The sequence below is a fragment of the Podarcis erhardii genome (assembly GCF_964252035.2).
Source record: "Podarcis erhardii genome assembly, chromosome: 10".
NCBI classification, from domain to species: domain Eukaryota; kingdom Metazoa; phylum Chordata; class Lepidosauria; order Squamata; family Lacertidae; genus Podarcis; species Podarcis erhardii.
The window spans coordinates 19,554,823-19,571,973 of NC_138500.1; the positions used below are offsets into that span (position 1 = coordinate 19,554,823).

At 44.1% G+C, this 17,151-nt stretch overlaps 1 protein-coding gene across 7 annotated transcripts in view; it reads left to right on the top strand.

Annotated features, from left to right (window-relative positions):
* The window catches only part of KDM5A (lysine demethylase 5A), a 42,758-nt gene extending 25,888 nt beyond the window's left edge, over positions 1–16,870 (top strand). For 2 of the 7 annotated variants that reach the window (XM_081878780.1, XM_081878784.1), the window contains 12 exons: positions 182–299; positions 1,600–1,955; positions 2,706–2,844; positions 4,277–4,456; positions 4,886–5,047; positions 5,985–6,536; positions 7,644–7,787; positions 8,166–8,325; positions 8,633–8,853; positions 9,724–10,134; positions 13,090–13,152; positions 15,085–16,870. In XM_081878780.1, coding sequence (XP_081734906.1) covers positions 182–299; positions 1,600–1,955; positions 2,706–2,844; positions 4,277–4,456; positions 4,886–5,047; positions 5,985–6,536; positions 7,644–7,787; positions 8,166–8,325; positions 8,633–8,853; positions 9,724–10,134; positions 13,090–13,152; positions 15,085–15,297 — 2,719 coding nt within the window. In that variant the 3' untranslated portion in view covers positions 15,298–16,870. Of the gene's footprint in view, positions 1–181; positions 300–1,599; positions 1,956–2,705; positions 2,845–4,276; positions 4,457–4,885; positions 5,048–5,984; positions 6,537–7,643; positions 7,788–8,165; positions 8,326–8,632; positions 8,854–9,723; positions 10,135–10,470; positions 10,689–13,089; positions 13,153–15,084 lie in introns of all 7 variants that reach the window. The other 5 variants (XR_014160793.1, XR_014160792.1, XM_081878781.1 and 2 more) reach the window with 5 other exon arrangements.
* Positions 16,871–17,151: the final 281 nt, after the last annotated feature.

Genomic DNA, 17,151 nt, shown 5'->3' on the forward strand with positions numbered 1-17,151 from the left:
CAGAGCGGGCTTCTGAGATGTTTGGAATTTGCAGGAGAAACTTCCCCAGAGAACAACTGGTTCTGGTCTGTATAGGGCTTTACATGCTAGTACCAACACCTTGAACTTGGCCCGTTTGTTGACTCTGTTGCCGTCCAGGAACTGTGTATATGATTTACAAGGTTCTTTTCTTTCCCCATAGTAGACTGACCCCAGAGAGTGGAAGGACACGGACCAAGCTGACTGTGGAAGAACTGAAAGCTTTTGTGCAGCAGCTGTTTAGCCTTCCCTGTGTCATCAGTCAGGCCCGGCAAGTAAAGGTGGGTTTTTGGAGAAGGCTGTACAGTGGTACCTCGGGTTACATACACTTCAGGTTACATACGGTTCAGGTTACAGACTCCGCTATCCCAGAAATAGTGCTTCAGGTTAAGAACTTTGCTTCAGGATGAGAACAGAAATTGTGCTCCAGCGGTGCGGCAGCAGCAGGAGGCCCCATTAGCTAAAGTGGTGCTTCAGGTTAAGAACAGTTTCAGGTTAAGTACGGACCTCCGGAACGAATCAAGTACTTAACCCGAGGTACCACTGTACTTGGATTAAATTTTGGTTCTCTTTAGAATGGAAGTGACTGAAGGGTATTCATCCCGCACATGCAGACATGCGCAGGCCTGCAACCCCTGCTCCTCAGCTGATCTTTGCAGTTCAGCTGTGTCTGTGTCTGTGTCTGTGTGTGGCAGGGAGTATGGGTGTGTTATCAACCCCTTTCTGCTCAACAGATGTTTGATCTTATGAGGTGGTGATTTTGATTGCCATCAAGGCACTGAACTGTAATAATCTTAGCACTTTCTACTTTTTTTCTTTACCTCCTGCCACTAAAATCAGTGGGGTTTGTGGGGAAGGGAGCTGGATCAGGCTCTTCATCTGGAAATCAGCTGCCTCTGATTTAGAGCTTCCATTTCCTGTTTGAAATGAACGTTCTGCAAGATAATCAATTAATGAACATATCTAAGTTTGAAAATTGTGCAACCCGGGGGCTGTGTTTAATACACTATTCCATTTAGTTCTGTGGTCTTTAAATCTTCCTAATGTTAAACAAAAAATAATTTGCATTTTGTGTACTCTAAATATAGCCAAAGTGATACAAAGGCAGATTGTTTTCCTGGCAGTGCTTGCTGTTCTCATAGTTTGAGAAGTAAATTGTTCAAAGTGGGGAAGCAGTGAGCTGGACATTGTAGCCTCCCAGGAAAACAAAACATGGACAGTAATGAGACTGAATTTGATTGTTTCCAGTAGTCATAGTCAAGAAAAGTGTTTTATGGAGAGGGGTTTCAGGTTTAACACAACAGGTAGAAGCAAGTGTCTTAGTACTTCTTGCCATTCCAGTCAAAGCACTTAGAATAGCGATTCTTCCTATGTTGTCAGTTATTCTGGGCAGCATTTCTTGCAATAAACTGTTCATTGTAGCTTTTTTTCTGCCTGACATCAGTTCTCATTGCTTGGAACCTCAACATTTCTGAACGTTCAGCTCATCCCAAACATACCAGTAACTAGTTATGCAGTCTGCAACCCCTCTGGCAGCTGCCATCACTGTAGTGAATGAGCACCTTGTTGTCACTCCCTTAGAACCTGCTGGATGATGTTGAAGAGTTTCATGAACGTGCTCAAGAGGCCATGATGGATGAGGTCCCTGACTCATCTAAGCTGCAGATGCTGATAGACATGGGCACTGGCCTCTATGTGGAACTTCCTGAATTGCCTCGCCTGAAGCAAGAGCTGCAGCAGGCACGCTGGCTGGATGAGGTGCGGGTGACCCTTTCAGATCCTCAGAGAGTCACCTTGGATGTGATGAAGAAACTGATTGACTCAGGGGTGGGGCTGGCCCCACACCACGCGGTAGAGAAGGCCATGGCTGAATTGCAGGAGCTGCTCACAGTTTCCGAGAGGTGGGAAGAGAAAGCTAAAGTCTGCCTGCAAGCAAGGCGAGTATTACTCTTGGTCATTCTGCTCTTTGTTTACAGGACCTCGGAACTGCGGTGTCATTTAAGCCACAATGAGTTGTAGTCGAGTCTTGGCCTCCCAACACGTGAACTGACTCCTCTAATAAGTTTATGGAGCGGTGCCTGCCATATGGCCAAAAAATGAAACCAAAGCATTCACATTCTAATTCCGTTCTTCAGAGATAGGTTTGGGAGCGCCTCACTAAAACTGCACTTTGAATCCTGTTGATGATATTCAGTTTTCATAATCAGCCTTAAAAATGGAATAAATAATGCTGAAAAATGCACTGCCACAGAGAAGGGGTTAGTTTTGGGTGATGGCTGTTCAGGCAATGACTACGTGGTAGCTAGGACTTACTTTATGATGATGATGATGATGATAATAATAAATTTATTATTTATACCCCAGCCACTCTGGGCAGCTTCCACATGAATATTAAAATACAATAGTCTACTAAACATTTAAAGCTTCCATAAACAGGGCTGCCTTCAGATGTTTTCTAAAAGTCTGATAGTTGTTTTTCTCTTTGACATCTGGTGGGAGGGCATTCCACAGGGCGGGTGCAACTCTGCCTGGTTGCCTGTAACTTGGCTTCTCGCAGCAAGGGAACTGCCAGAAGGCCCTCGACACTGGACCTCAGTGTCCGGGCAGACCGATGGGGGTGGAGATGCTCCTTCAGGTAAGAAAGCAAGACTGTATGCTAATCAGGTTGTGCCCCCCTGCACCCCCAGGCCTCGGCAAAGCATAGCAGCTCTGGAGAGCATTGTCAATGAAGCAAAGAACATCCCTGCTTACTTGCCCAATGTTCTGGCACTAAGAGAAGCCCTGCAGCGAGCGCGAGACTGGACATCCAAAGTGGAGGCTATTCAGGTATGGTTCACAGCAAGCAATGCAGCTGGTGTATATATCCTTGAATCCTTTCCAACAGGCATTTGCTTCCTTCCTTGAAAAGACAGCATTGTTTTTTCATTTTGAAATCTGATATTCATTGATTGTCCCATTCATTTCCATGCTTTTTAATCCTGATGCATCCTGGCAATGCGTTGCAGTGTCTTCTTAATATTTACTTACCGTATTTATGTCCTGCCTTTTCATCTCAATAGAGATGCTGAAGGTGGCAAGCGATACACTGCAAAAATAGAATAAAACTGTAAAATTTCTTCAAGCGAAGAATGGTAGGGATTCTGTTCCCTGGCTGTGATTGTGTTTAGTTGTGAATGAAAGTTGACATTTTTAGTTCTCTGAACTGGCTTCAGTATGTAAGGGTGGATAGTCACTGCTGGTGACAACTGCTCAGTTGGAGCAACTTGAATACTGAAGCCTTCTCCAATTAAATGAGCTGTATTTGTATTGATAAATATGTGGCATCATCCACCCTGCCCCTTATGTCTCAGATTTAGCCTTATAGCTGCATTTCCTTGAACAAAAATTGAACAGGTCCTTTTACAGAGGTTTTCAATTTTATATTTATGCACCCATACAAGCTCACTTGTTCCTCACAAGCAGAGTGAAGTCATTTGTTATTTACAGATAGATGTTCTGGAATTATGTACGTACAAATTATAAAATTTGCTTTTGGAGTAAATTATAGAAACTTGAAATGTGTAGGAAATTATTAAACGTGTGTGCTTTATGGGTGAGAGCTGGTAGAGTAATAGGCTGCTTGGGAGCACTTCCTTCCATATGAACCTGCCAGTACACTAAGGTCATCCTTAGAGGCCCTTTTCCAAATGCTTCTGCCCTCTGAGGTCTGGCAGGAAAGAGCCTTTTCAATTTTGGCACCCCAGCCTTAGGACACTCATCCCAAGGAAGATTGCCTAGGGCCTTCTCCTTACTTTATGGGTTGGGCCCATAGCATAGCAACACAGCACCTGTGTTGGATGGAGAAAGTCCCAGGTTCAATCCCTGGCCTCTCAGTTTAAAAAAATCAGGTGGCAAGTAATGGGCCAGACCACTGCAAGAAACTCTGAAACCACTGCCATAGTGGTCAGTATTGCCAGGTTAGGTGGGTAAATATTTCTCCTAAAAGGCATTGTCCAATGTATTTTTGGCAGCAGACATGGACCCTTTTATTTTCTCAGGTCTATTAGTGTGAATTGCTTTTATTTTACTGTTGTAATTTTATTCTCTTATTGTGTCATGCTGTGTTAATTCTCATATGTGATTTTATTGCACTTACCCATTTTATCCTAATATAATTGAACAGTGTTGAAATCCACCTGTGGCTGCATAGGTTGGCATAAGTTCAGTTTACTGTGGTGGTGGGAATGTTTAGCTGAGAATTATTCTTTACCCCCCCTAGAATGGGAGCAACTATGCATATTTAGAACAGCTAGAGAATCTGTCTGCAAAAGGCCGCCTGATACCCGTCCGCCTTGAGGCATTGCCACAAGTCGACTCACAGGTAGCAGCAGCCCGTGCCTGGAGGGAGCGAACAGGCAGAACGTTCCTTAAGAAGAACTCGAGCTACACACTCTTACAGGTAAGTTGTGGGTAATCCTGTATTGGGGCCTGTAAAAATGGCCTTAGCATTGCCTTCAAATGGTTAACTGGGGCTAGTGACCATCTCTATCTGATGCTTGGCGCTGGTATAGCCATAACACTTCCCAGTGTCTTAATGCATAACTGATTGAGAAGCATTAAATCTGCACATGAGTGAGATGAAAATACATGAACTTCAGTACCATGTTAAGGGGTTATCTTTAGGAAAATGGGTCTGCTTTGCCTGAAATTGATTCCCCACCCCAAAAAGTTTCAGCTTGCTAATTAAGTACTGTTTACCAAAATCATTTTAATTTGTCCCAATGGAGAATTCTGACTTAAATCTGATTTCAAATGAAATTTGTCTGAAATGTTTCTGTGAAGCATTCAATCTGAGTGGTCTTATAACTGGTCTGCTTTTTGGTTGCAGGTTCTGAGCCCTCGAACTGACATTGGTGTTTATGGAAGCAGTAAGAACAGGCGAAAAAGAGTCAAGGAGCTGATAGAGAAGGAGAAAGAGAAGGAACTTGACCTGGAGTCCTTGAGTGAGCTAGAAGATGGACTAGAAGAGACCAGAGACACTGCAACTGTGGTAAGGAACTATAACAGCACTGCACTTGGTTTGATTTCTTCTATGGGGGGCCCTTACATACTAACTTCATGGAACAATAAATGCTTGTGAGTGTTGTTACCTGTGGCAGGTATTTTGGCCAATTTTTGATCACTCCTTTTGTTTCCAGGCTCAGGACAAAGTGTTGATACTAAGGCCTTAAATGGCTTGGGTCTCTAGGTATTTTAATGTCTGCCTTCATTTGTAGGCTCCTCTCCACATGCTGTGATCATGACCTGAGGTCCAGCTCATCCAGGACCAGGGCATTCCCTGGTCACCAATGGAATGCCTTACCAACCAGGGTGCAACATGCCTCATTGCTATATAGTTTTAGGTGGCGGGTAAAGAGGTAGTTGTTTGTAATTTTTTGAAATTAAATAAAACAGAATAGCTATGCTACATAGTTCTTGTTTGCTCAGTGGAAGTCTCTTCAGTGTTGAGATGGAAAGCTTTCAATCATAATTTTAAAAGTTATGTTAAAAATGGAAAGCATTTTGGAAGAATGATAAAATGTATTTGCATATAAAGATAATGATATAATTATGCTGTAAATCCTCATTACGTGGAGAGATGTGAACTGCTTTTGAATACTGGACTAATCTGTAAACGTAAGTTCATAGGAAATTCTGTGGAAATTAAGATGAAGCTTCTTCTGCACATTTAAAAATGATATATTTCTATAGTGCTTCACATGAGTTTTTGTGTTCAGTAATAATGTGCCAGAGATGGAGAGAAAAGTTTGCCTAAGGCCAGCTAGTTAGTTCATGGCAGAGATGAGATTCAAACAAGGGATCTTCTGATTCATAGTTTGATGCTGTGGCCTCTTTGCCTCCTCAGCTCCCCACTTAAAGGAAGAAAATGGGGTATAGCAGCTGAGCTGAGTGAAGGGTTTTCACCTGTTCTTCTCCCTGTCCAATAGGTGGCAGTCTTCAAGGACCGTGAGCAGAAGGAGATTGAAGCCATGCATGCCCTCAGGGAAGCCAACCTGGCAAAGATGATGATGGTGGACCGCATTGAGGAGATCAAGTTCTGCATCTGTCGCAAAACAGCCAGTGGGTTCATGCTCCAGTGCGAACTCTGCAAAGACTGGTTTCACAGCACCTGTGTGCCCCTCCCCAAAACCAGCTCCCAAAAGAAAGGCTCCAGCTGGCCTGCCAAAGAAGTCAAGTTCCTATGCCCGCTCTGCATGCGTTCGCGAAGACCCCGCCTTGAGACCATCTTATCTCTGCTTGTGTCCTTGCAAAAGCTGCCAGTCAGACTGCCGGAGGGGGAGGCACTCCAGTGCTTGACAGAGCGGGCTATGAGCTGGCAGGACCGAGCGCGGCAAGCTCTGGCTACAGATGAACTGTCCTCTGCATTGGCCAAGCTCTCTGTGTTGAGCCAACGTATGGTGGAACAGGCTGCCCGGGAGAAAACAGAGAAAATTATCAGCGCAGAGCTACAAAAGGCCGCAGCCAACCCTGACCTACAGGTAGGGGTAAGGCGGGGCCTAAGCAATACATAGGATGTAGTTTGTTTCTCTGGTGTATGTAGTGCTTCTTCCTGGGAACACTTGAAAAGTTGTCGCTTAGTTTGATCTGAATGCAGCCCATCTCCTGCAACACAAAGCTTCTGGGGATTTTTTTTTTTAATTTAGGTGTCTTGTAAGGCCTACAAGTGAAGGTTACAATGATATACACAATAAGGACCTCCGCAAAAATACCGCAAAAACAATAAGGCACAGAATTTTATAAAAATGTATATTCAGTTTTCATAGCTGCAGTGCACCATTCAGACAATGGCCAGTTACTCTGGAATTCCAGCTGATCACATTTTCTTTTGTGTTACAAAAATAAAGTCACAAGGCTTACAACAGGGGTCAGCAACCTTTTCCAGCTGTGGGCCGGTCTACCATCCCTCAGACCATGTGGTGGGCTGGACTATATTTTTTTTTGGGGGGGGGGAAATGAACAAATTCCTATTCCCCACAAATAAGATGCATTTTAAATAAAAGGACACATTCTACTCATGTAAAAACATGCTGATTCCTGGGCTGTCCGCGGGCTGGATTGAGAAGGCAGTTAGGCCGCATCCGGCCCCTGGGCCTTAGGTTGCCTACCCCTGGCTTACAAAATAAGGTGATAAGGTTCAGTTTGAATAGGAGTGGGTTCACAGTTTAATAAACTCAAGTTTGTTACGAATGTAGGTAAGTGGCCAAATCACATCCGTTTTCTTTAAGCACATAAAGTATATTCAGTGACCAGCAGGGGGTTTATAAGCTGCAAAGCCAGAGATTGTAAAATGTGACAATCAGGACAGGTGAATGTAGGTGTACTTCCCGTATTGTTTTACTGATGGGATTATAGCTTTACTTTGAAGAGTTACTAATTTACATTTTGGTATCCTGCCTCCTGTTTGCTTCACTCCTTTTTCTGTTTTGGCTTTCTCTGCCAAAATACAGTATACTGTATTTTATTTAGATGTGAAGGTTACATTTTTGGATCTGAATTGTATCCACAGAGCAAAGCAAAGGAGACCACCTGTTGAATTCTTCTAAATTAACTTAGTTTTAACCTCCTAATACTTTTTCACCCCTTAGGGTCACTTGACTAGTTTTCAGCAATCTGGCTTTAACCGGGCAATGAGTAGTGTGTCGTCATCTCCGCGACAGACTATAGACTATGATGATGAGGAGACAGATTCAGATGAAGGCATCAGGGAAGCATTTGGCTATGACATAAAGGTCAGCACTGCAGTAAAAATCTTTGAGCCATTAATGTCAGTTTTATTTCTTCAATGAAACTTCAGCCAATTTACTGTAGCTTACATTCACAGCTGTAAAAGTTGCTTGACACATCAAGGTGATCCAAGATGTGTCGTGAAGCTTGTAATGGATTTTAATCTTACTGCAGAGTTAGCATTTGAATTAACTGACTGGAAATGAGCAAAAATGCAATGTCCGTCCCCGTAAATCTGGAGAGAGGTATTGACCCTCTTGTCTATCTGTTGCAGTGGTTAAAAAGTAAACCATAACCCATGTTCCTATAACACACTAGCTTAACATATGTTGGCACAAAAATAGATAACTCTATGCTTATGCCCACTTACATTCTGCTCATAGGACAATGCCAGTGTAAAATCCTCTAGCAGTGTGGAGCCCAACTTGTTTTGTGATGAAGAAATTCCCATTAAATCTGAAGAAGTTGTAACACACATGTGGACAGCCCCCTCCTTCTGTGCTGAACATGCATATTCATCAGCTTCCAAAAGCTGCTCTCAAGGTAACATTTCCTATATATATGGGGCATCTAAGGGATTGTCTGACCTCACAGTAACATGTAACACTTGAGTGCCTTGTGGCTCTTGAGTAATTAACTATAATTCTAGCTTCCACTGCTGTGTTTGATCATTCAAGAGACTTTGCAGTCTGCCATAATTAAGGGAAATAATTGCCATTCGCTACTAAGAAATACAGCATTTGAAATGTTTATTTGAAGTCTTGTCTGTTCTAATCCTTTTTATGTTAATGGAAAATTAAACCATTCTCTATTGACTTGTCTGGTGTGATTTTTGGCTTCTCTCTAAAAGGCTCCAACACCCCAAGGAAGCAGCCTCGCAAAAGCCCCCTGGTACCTCGCAGTTTAGAACCTCCTGTGCTAGAGCTGTCTCCTGGAGCCAAATCACAGCTAGAAGATTTAATGATGATCGGAGATCTCCTAGAGGTTTCTCTGGATGAGACCCAGCACATCTGGCGGATCTTGCAAGCAACACACCCACCATCAGAGGATAGGTTTCTCCATATTATGGAGGTGAGGATGGATGTTCCATACTGAGAATCATTTAGTTCCCTTAACTTACCTTCAAAAGGAAGAGTTTCCATCTCTTTCCTTCCCCCAAGTCCTTTTTCAAGACATGCTTGCTTAATGCTGTAGGGTTCCCCTCTGTTTCCTCCACATCCACTGAGGAAGGCAGGACTGCCTGTGGCTCTGGGTCTAGGAGACGAAACAAAATTGGCTAGAACAACAACTACCTTCTCTTCCCTGCCTAGTTAAGCTAGAGGAGGGGTGGGGAAGCTTTTCTGTGTTGAGGGTTGCATTCCTGCAGGGAAAGCCTCATTCCTCCACCCCATCACATTTTCATCTCTTTCCCTACCCCATCAAAAATCTCCTCCTTACTAGGCAGTTTCGCTCTGGGGAAAACAAACTCAGTCATGTGTGTGTGAGAGCTTTTTAGTTAAGCCTATCTGTTGTAGAGGGAAGGCAGGCAGGCTGCAGGCTGGATCCGAAGGCTGCTGGTTCCTGAGCTCTGGTGTAGACAGTATGAGCTTGATGGACCAACTGGTCATTTTCTGTATACGATTGAGAAAACTTAGAACTGCAGCACCTGCCTTTCTGGGTCATGTAGCCTGTCTCTCTCTGTGTATATGTGCACACATTCTGCTTATTGATATGCATTACATACACTCTTTTGTGCCCTCCCAGTGGTGACTGAAATGTTGTGGGGCGGATGAAGAGTTTTCATTTTGCCTCCACTCCAACAATGAGCAGTAGCATCACAGCAGTATGTGTTGCGCTCTCTGGAATCGCTACAGGATTTAAACAATCCAAGTTCCTTGACTTTGCTTTGTGATATGTCCATCTTCCTAACCTTTCTTTTGTCCAAACTACCTTTTCTTTAAGGATGACAGCATGGACGAGAAGCCATTAAAAATGCGGGGAAGAGACTCTTCTGAGCGGAAGCGCAAGCGCAAGCTGGAGAAAGCAGAGCAGTTCTTTGGCGAAATGAAGCAGAAGTCTAAAGAGCTGAAGAAGTTGGAGAAACCCAAGAAGAAGAAGCTAAAACTGACTATGGATAAGACGAAGGAGCTGAACAAACTGGCCAAAAAACTGGCCAAGGAGGAGGAGCGGAAGAAGAAGCGTGAGAAGGCGGCTGCGGCCAAGGTGGAGCTGGTGAAAGAGTGCACAGAGAAAAAGAGGGAGAAGAAAATCTTGGATATCCCCTCCAAGTATGACTGGTCAGGAGCTGAGGAGTCTGATGATGAAAATGCAGTATGCGCTGCACAGAACTGCCAGAGGCCCTGCAAGGACAAGGTGGGTCACCTTGGCTGAACCTTTTCAGAGCTCAGTGCAAGCCTGCTTCAGATTTCAGGCTGTCTAGCATTCTGTCATTTTATTTTTATTTAAATAGTAGAAACCATACAAATGTATGCTTGATAATAATGAACAAGGAATTTTATGCGTGTGTACCATTTGTGCATGTATGACTTAGGCTGTTCTGAAGCAGAATTCAGTCTTGCTAACTGGATTCTGACTGTTGACAGATGCAGTTTAAGAGATGCAGTAGAGAAATGGGTAAATCTGAAAATAGTGCGTCCATCTGATAAGTTTTCCCATCTCCTCATCTTTCCTTCCCTGCTGGCACTCTAGAAAACCTGCTGACTGACACCCAGGAGTTAATTCCAGACTTGAGAGAGAACTGTATTCCCAGGCCTTGGTGTGTATCGAAGTGAAAGTCTCTAAGCTGGCCGTGCGGTCCTCGTCTAGGAAAGTTAATCTTCCAAAAGCTCTTGCATAAAGCCTGTGAGCCATGAGTCTGCAGGTTGAGGGAAGCCACATGCTGCACTGCCCCACTTTTCTTGCTGGAGGTAAATCTGCAGAGCTTTTAGAACTGATCGGATTATAGCAAATTAAATCTCTTCCGCCCTGGAGACCTTTTTTCAGGTCCACTTGCAGCAACTTTGGACTCTACTTTCAGCTCTGCAAGAGCAGTCTCCTGGAAGCAACACTCAAACTCCATCACAGTTTTGTGCTGCTTCTGTTCAGAGAACATTCCACAAAGCTGCTATGCATGTGTGTGCACGCATAACTAGGATTGACTTGTGTGTTGGCAATGCCAGCTGTTGCCTATGTGCAGTAATGGGGAAACAGGGTATGCACTAACAGAGGGTTCTTGTGCAGGTGAACAATGCAGATTGCTGTTGGCTGTGTGGTTCTTTGTTGAAAAATAAAGCTTTCCTTTTGCAAAAAAGCCACACGCCTCAAAATGTAAATCCTGCACAAGTGCATAAGCTGCTGCAGAAATTTCCATATGCTGCAAAAGCCAGGGGTTTGCTGCAGAATTTAGCTGCAGAGACCTAGGGAACACACCATGAAGATGCTATAAATTGCCTGTTTTTTAGACTGATCGCTCACACTATCCACACCAGTTCAGGTCAGAGGATATTGTGTAACATCCTTGCTAATTTGTTCCTTTATAAACTTAATATTGCCACTCATATTTGCCCAGCCCACTGTGCACTTGTCCAAAAAAATACAAGTAAAAAAAGTTTCAGTGCCAAGAGGCTGCTAAACACTGGCAAACTATAGGAGAAAGAGTTTCATGGCATACAGTAGCCATCAATAATGTTTCTGTACATTTCTCTTATTCTAATGTTTTGCACTGTTTTGCTTAAGATGGCACACTTGTTCTAAGATCCAATGGTTGGTCCTGTGGAAAGTGGTGGTCAAAGAATAATAAAATAGAGTTGGATGGGACTGTGAGGGTCATCAAGTCCAACTCCCTGCAATGCAGGAATCTTAAGCACCCATGACAGATGGCCATCCAACCTCTGCTTTAAAAACTTCCAGTGAAGGAGAGTCCATGGTCTTGAAGAGGGAGAAGGACACAGGTAATAAGAAAGTTGATGCAGATGCTGGAGCACAGTAATGTGTGGACTCCATTCTGCCACTTTATGACATTCCAGCCTCAAAGCTATGAAGACATGAATGGTTCCTTAAGTCTGAATCTGAGGTTGCTGGAACAGGTGGAGTTGTTTGCTGCCCCCAGCAAAGCTACAAGCTTGAGGACCAAGCTCAAGCCCCCATCTTCCTACCTGCTAACCATGGTCACCTTAGTCTTATCTAGATAGGGCTTTAATTAACGTTGATCCTCAGTGGTCAGACATCAGGCATAGACTCTGCAGAACCTGGATTGGACAAAAAGTATAGCGATCGGTACATGAGGAATGCATAATGCCATCCCTAAACCTGATATCTCCCAGTGGTTTCATACATAGTGGGTGTGCATTATGGGATTCTGTAAGAAGGGCTGGTGGGGGTGAGGCAGGGAGGTGAGCAATCCCATCTTACTGGCCTTTGGGGTTTCTCTCAAGAATGAACACAATAGCCAAGCAATTCTATGAATATTAGTTCATATACTCATGGCTAGTACTTTGAAAGGCTGCAAAGGAAGTCGTAACAAGGCCTGTAGGAGATTGATTCCCATCTACTGTGGGAGAAACAATCAAAAGGCCACAATCACAGTCTCTGTGCCATTTAGACCAAAAGTCAAGTTGGCAGGAATTTTAGAAAACATTATTTTTGGGGTGCAATTTGCCACTTGGAACAGGTCCACTGGATGATGCTTTACAGATACAGTGGCAGCAAAGAGGGAAGGCTGATGTGTCCATTGGTCAGTTTTGGCATTAATAAGAGTTAACACTGGTCTCTCCTTCACGTGCAGCAACTTCCTAAACTAGGGAGACAGTGCCAATGAAAAGGCTATTGGGAGTAACACTGGCTAAAGTCAACCTTCTGTTGTACACATCAGCCAGACCATTGACAGGTACCCATTCTCTGTTGCTTATCCTCCAGAGTTGCGGAATCCAGCTTGCTTCATGAATCCAGTGGCACACCAGCCTAAAAGGCCTACTACCCCAGTGAGGGCACCCGAGGGAGGGATCTTCCTTCCAAGTTGGCAGTGGTGTCACCCACCTTGCCTAATAGGCTTTCAGACTAGGGCAGATCATGGACCCCAGAACTTACCCTGTTGCATGAACAGAGCCAGGTATTAGTGTAGACCCATGGTTGTCAGAGACCAAGAAGTTCAAGTCAGCTCCGGCCTTGGTTTGTATGCTGAATTATCCAGTATAATGGGTCTGCCCAACCTCCAGCACTGCAGAAATAGATTTTGCATTCGATGAACTAAGAACCGCATACCTTAATGCATAGCTAAGGTACCAATAACTGTCTTTACCAATAACTGACACTTCTCTCTCCCCACTGCAGTTTGGATACTTGCACGAGACCAAAACCAGGCCTTACTCAGCCAGGTCTCATAACGCACACAAGGTCAGTGGCCTTATCCAGAATTAAATAATGGATAATAAATGTTTAATTGCCCACTGACGGTTCCAACAACCATGACAGGTTGGAGGCAACAGCCCTGCACCCCTAAAAGACCCCAGCAATTGCAGGAAGTGACACAGAATTAGCACCTCCTCAAGTACTCTTGAAGTGCTCTGCTTGGAGACAAGAGGAGGGGGAATTGGGTTCAAATGTTGGAGTATCTTAATTTACTGTACTTCATTCATCTTTTTGGGTAGGATTAAGGTCAGACGCTCAGTTAAAATCCTTTTGACTGCTGAAATAAATGCTTCTCAGTGTCGGGAACCAAAGCTTTTTGATGGCAGCAGGCTTGCCTTTGGTTTAACTGATAATTTTAGCACTTCCATCTCACTTGTGCTTCCTCTTTTATTTGCTCCTGCCACTGCATGGTGGCCATTAACCCTCTGCCACATATGGGCAAAAAAACACAAGCAGGAATTCTTTGATCAGTGACTAAAGCATTGCTAGAAACAAAAAAGTAGGCTTGGCTCAGAACAGCAAAAAGGGGAAGCAAACTGTGTTTAGAATAGACTTGAATTAAGGAGGTTTACAATAATATGATTGAATTGGGTTTATGGCTACTTTGAGATAGTCAATAAATTTTAAATTCTTTTAAAGTAGAGTGCACTTAATTTAGGGGACAAAATCCGATACTACTTGAAAATCAAGCCAACTACTAATTTAGGGGATGATGGTCTGTTTCAACTTGATACCTATGTTAGAGTTGAATATATGAAGCTGCCTGATACCTTTGGCCCAACTACTTAGACGGGCAGCAGCTATCCAGGTCTGGATTTGCTGCAGGCTTGAACATGAATGTCTTCATATATGCATATATTATGCCATAAAGCTGTGGACTCTCCCTTTACTTTTTTACTTCCAATTTTGCCTGTACATGACATTGAAACCACAGATTTCAGGAAGGGCCAGTTTCTGTCAGGAACACCTTAATACTGGAAATATTGTGTGTGTGTGTGTGTGTGTGTGTGTGTGTGTGTGTGTGTGTGTTCGTGCGTATGTTCTTGAGGAGGAAATGGAGTATATTGAACAAATGGACATTGTAATTATCTAGAAAGTGAGCCTTAAATGTATAGCAGCAGCAGCTAATTCCCACTGTGTTATGTCCCTGGCCTTTGTGATCTTAACTGCAAGAACTGGGATTGTGCTCATGTCATTTCACATGATTATTTTTTATGCAAAGTGCCATGTATCTTGGTGGTGAAATGCAAGAGCCTAATTGCCCACTTACTGGAATCATAGTCCCCTCTGTGTTATGGAAGTTTATGCAGGTAATGTATGCTCATACTGTATGTAAGCTAGGATGCTGTATGAATCTCTGAGTCTTCTGGGTGCAGGCTGTGAAAACCCTGCTTTGTTACTTGAATGAGAATTAAAACATGCTTGCAACATCTGAACCATGAGAGGCGCCTGCGATATGTTGGTTTCAAAAATGAAGTCTCCAGGTAAATCCTACAGAATGGGGCTTTTCCTTCTCAGACTTTCCCTGCCCATTTCTGTTGCATTAACCAGGGAGTCGTCCTCCCTGGTGAATTCCCAGCCAAGTATTCTGCACCCCTCAGTCTGTCCCCTTGAGCAGAAGTTACCTGGGAACAACTGATGAGGTGCTGTAGCATCTGCTGCTGATTTCTGGCATCCTTAACGCTGCTCCTGATGGACAGGCTGAAGGTCTGGGGCCAGATGCAGTTCTCTCCTCCGAAGATGCCCGGTTTGGTGGTAAAGAATGAATGTATTAACCCTTGCTTCTTTAATGACACCTGAATAGGTTTGTACTCCAGTTTCTCAGCTTCTGTAATGCTAAGCTGGAGAATTCTGTCGCCTTTTGTGAGTTTCTCTTCCGTTGCGATGTCACTAACACGTGTCTGTTGTATCTTACAGGTAGACTGGGTGCAGTGCGATGGCGGCTGTGATGAGTGGTTTCATCAAGTTTGCGTTGGTGTCTCGCCAGAAATGGCCGAGAGTGAAGATTATATCTGTATAAACTGTGCAAAGAAACAGATGCAGGGGGCAGGCAGTCCGACACACGCACCACCTCCTCATTTCCTGCTGAGCTACAAACTACCTTTGGAGGACCTCAAGGAGACGAGTTAGCAGCCGCTTGGTCTTCCTGGGACTTAAGGGAAATGGAACACTAAGATGGCGGCGTGAAGCTAATGTAGCCACTTGGAAATGCTCCACTTCTGCGGACGTACAGCCCTATAGCGGAGCTGGCCCCGTATAGCTGGCTTCCTTTACGCAAAAGGGATGTCATGGGCACAGGGGTACTGACCCAGCTATGCAGATACCACCCTGTTGGAAGTCCCAGCCAGTGTATTTACTCCCATGTTTCCTTTAAGAAAAAAAGAGGCTAAGCATAGATACCACCTTCAGGCTGAGCAGATATGAGGCCCACGGATTAAGCTGCTTTGCCTCAACGGTTCAAATGGGGGTCATTGTTGAGAATCCTGCAACCCACAAGTTTGCCTCTTGAGTGGTGGGCTGATTGGGCAGAGGTGCCTAGGCCATGTTATGTGGACAAGGAACTTGCGTCGAGCACCACACAGGGGGAGATGGGTGGGTGGAAAAAAACAAAAACAAATTAGCTCCTGGTTTTGTTGTTAGAAGGCAAAGGAACTATAGGTTTTGGAAACAGACGTTGATTTTGTGTTTGCCCTCCTTCCTTTGGTGGTCCCTCCCCTTGTTGGGGAAAGCTCACCGTATAAATTAACATGTAGCTGAGGGTATGTTTCCTTGGCAAAGCACTCCTCTCTGCACTGGTGGCCATTTCCCCTTGTCTCAGGCTTTGCTTGACACCCTGTCACTAAGTTGTCTGAAGCAAGGTGCAGCTGGTATGGTAGGTTTCACGAGTGCATGGGGTTGGAGATGGGGGCCGAGAGTAGCCCAGCTTCCTCACGATTCCACACTGACATGCTTCTGTGAAAAACGCCAGCTCACAAGTATTCCCAGCATCACCAAACGGTAGTTTCACAGTTCTAAAAATGCAGTCTACAGATTGCAGCCCTGCTTCCTCGCCTTTAGGTTTCTATGGATTAAAGCCCTACACTTGGCTACAAATCTGGCTCAATCTCTCCCCCCCCCCCCCCGCTTTCCTGGAAGAGAGGCGACTTGGGGAGCAGGTGGCAATTGTTTTAGTAAACCAATTTTTAAAAAAGGACTGGTTTTTACTTTTTTCTATGTCTCGGACTACTGACTTGTTCTACAAAAAAAGAGAAAGATTATTTTTCTTTGGTTTTTATACTTACCATGGTTACCAGCAGCACAGAAAAAAGAGAGAGGTTCACACACACATACAAAAAAACCTGCCTGCAGGCTTGGGTTTTTAACTTCATTCCTTCCTTGTAGTACAAGGAAATTAGCAGTTACTCCCCACATCCTTGCTCCACCTGCTGCCTGTGTTTTAAATAGGTAAAAACAAAACATTTCATGTGCTACCTTCATGTTGGAGTTTGTTCTGTTAGCAGGGCATCTTGATCCTTGCTGGCTTTTCTGTGAGTGGCTGAAACTGGCCATGGTGGTGTCTCTCCCCCCCCCCCCGTTCCCATTATCTATTGTGTTTCCATTCTTCTACAGTTCTAGGAGTGTTGTAACTATAGTGTCCAGTCTTAATAGATGCAGGGGTTGGGATTTTCTAAAAGATAAAAATCTTGTAGTGTTCTGCCTTGACTGTTTTGTGTCCCTTCTGTTGTAACCGGTACTTGGAGATGTCGTTGATCAAGCATCTTTGTCCTGAAGCACATCGCTGGTTTCCGTCTGCAAATAATGCACCTCCTATAATATCGGGGTGGGGGACTCTCATTAAGTCAAGGGGTGGGTCTAGTGTTTTTATAAAACTGTTTACAGCACCCACAAGTGTTCTCCTGAGCTGCATTTCAACTTGACCCTCTAACTCCTTTGTGAAGAAGTGGAAAATGCTGACAAGTTTCTCAGGTTTTCACTACATGTTGA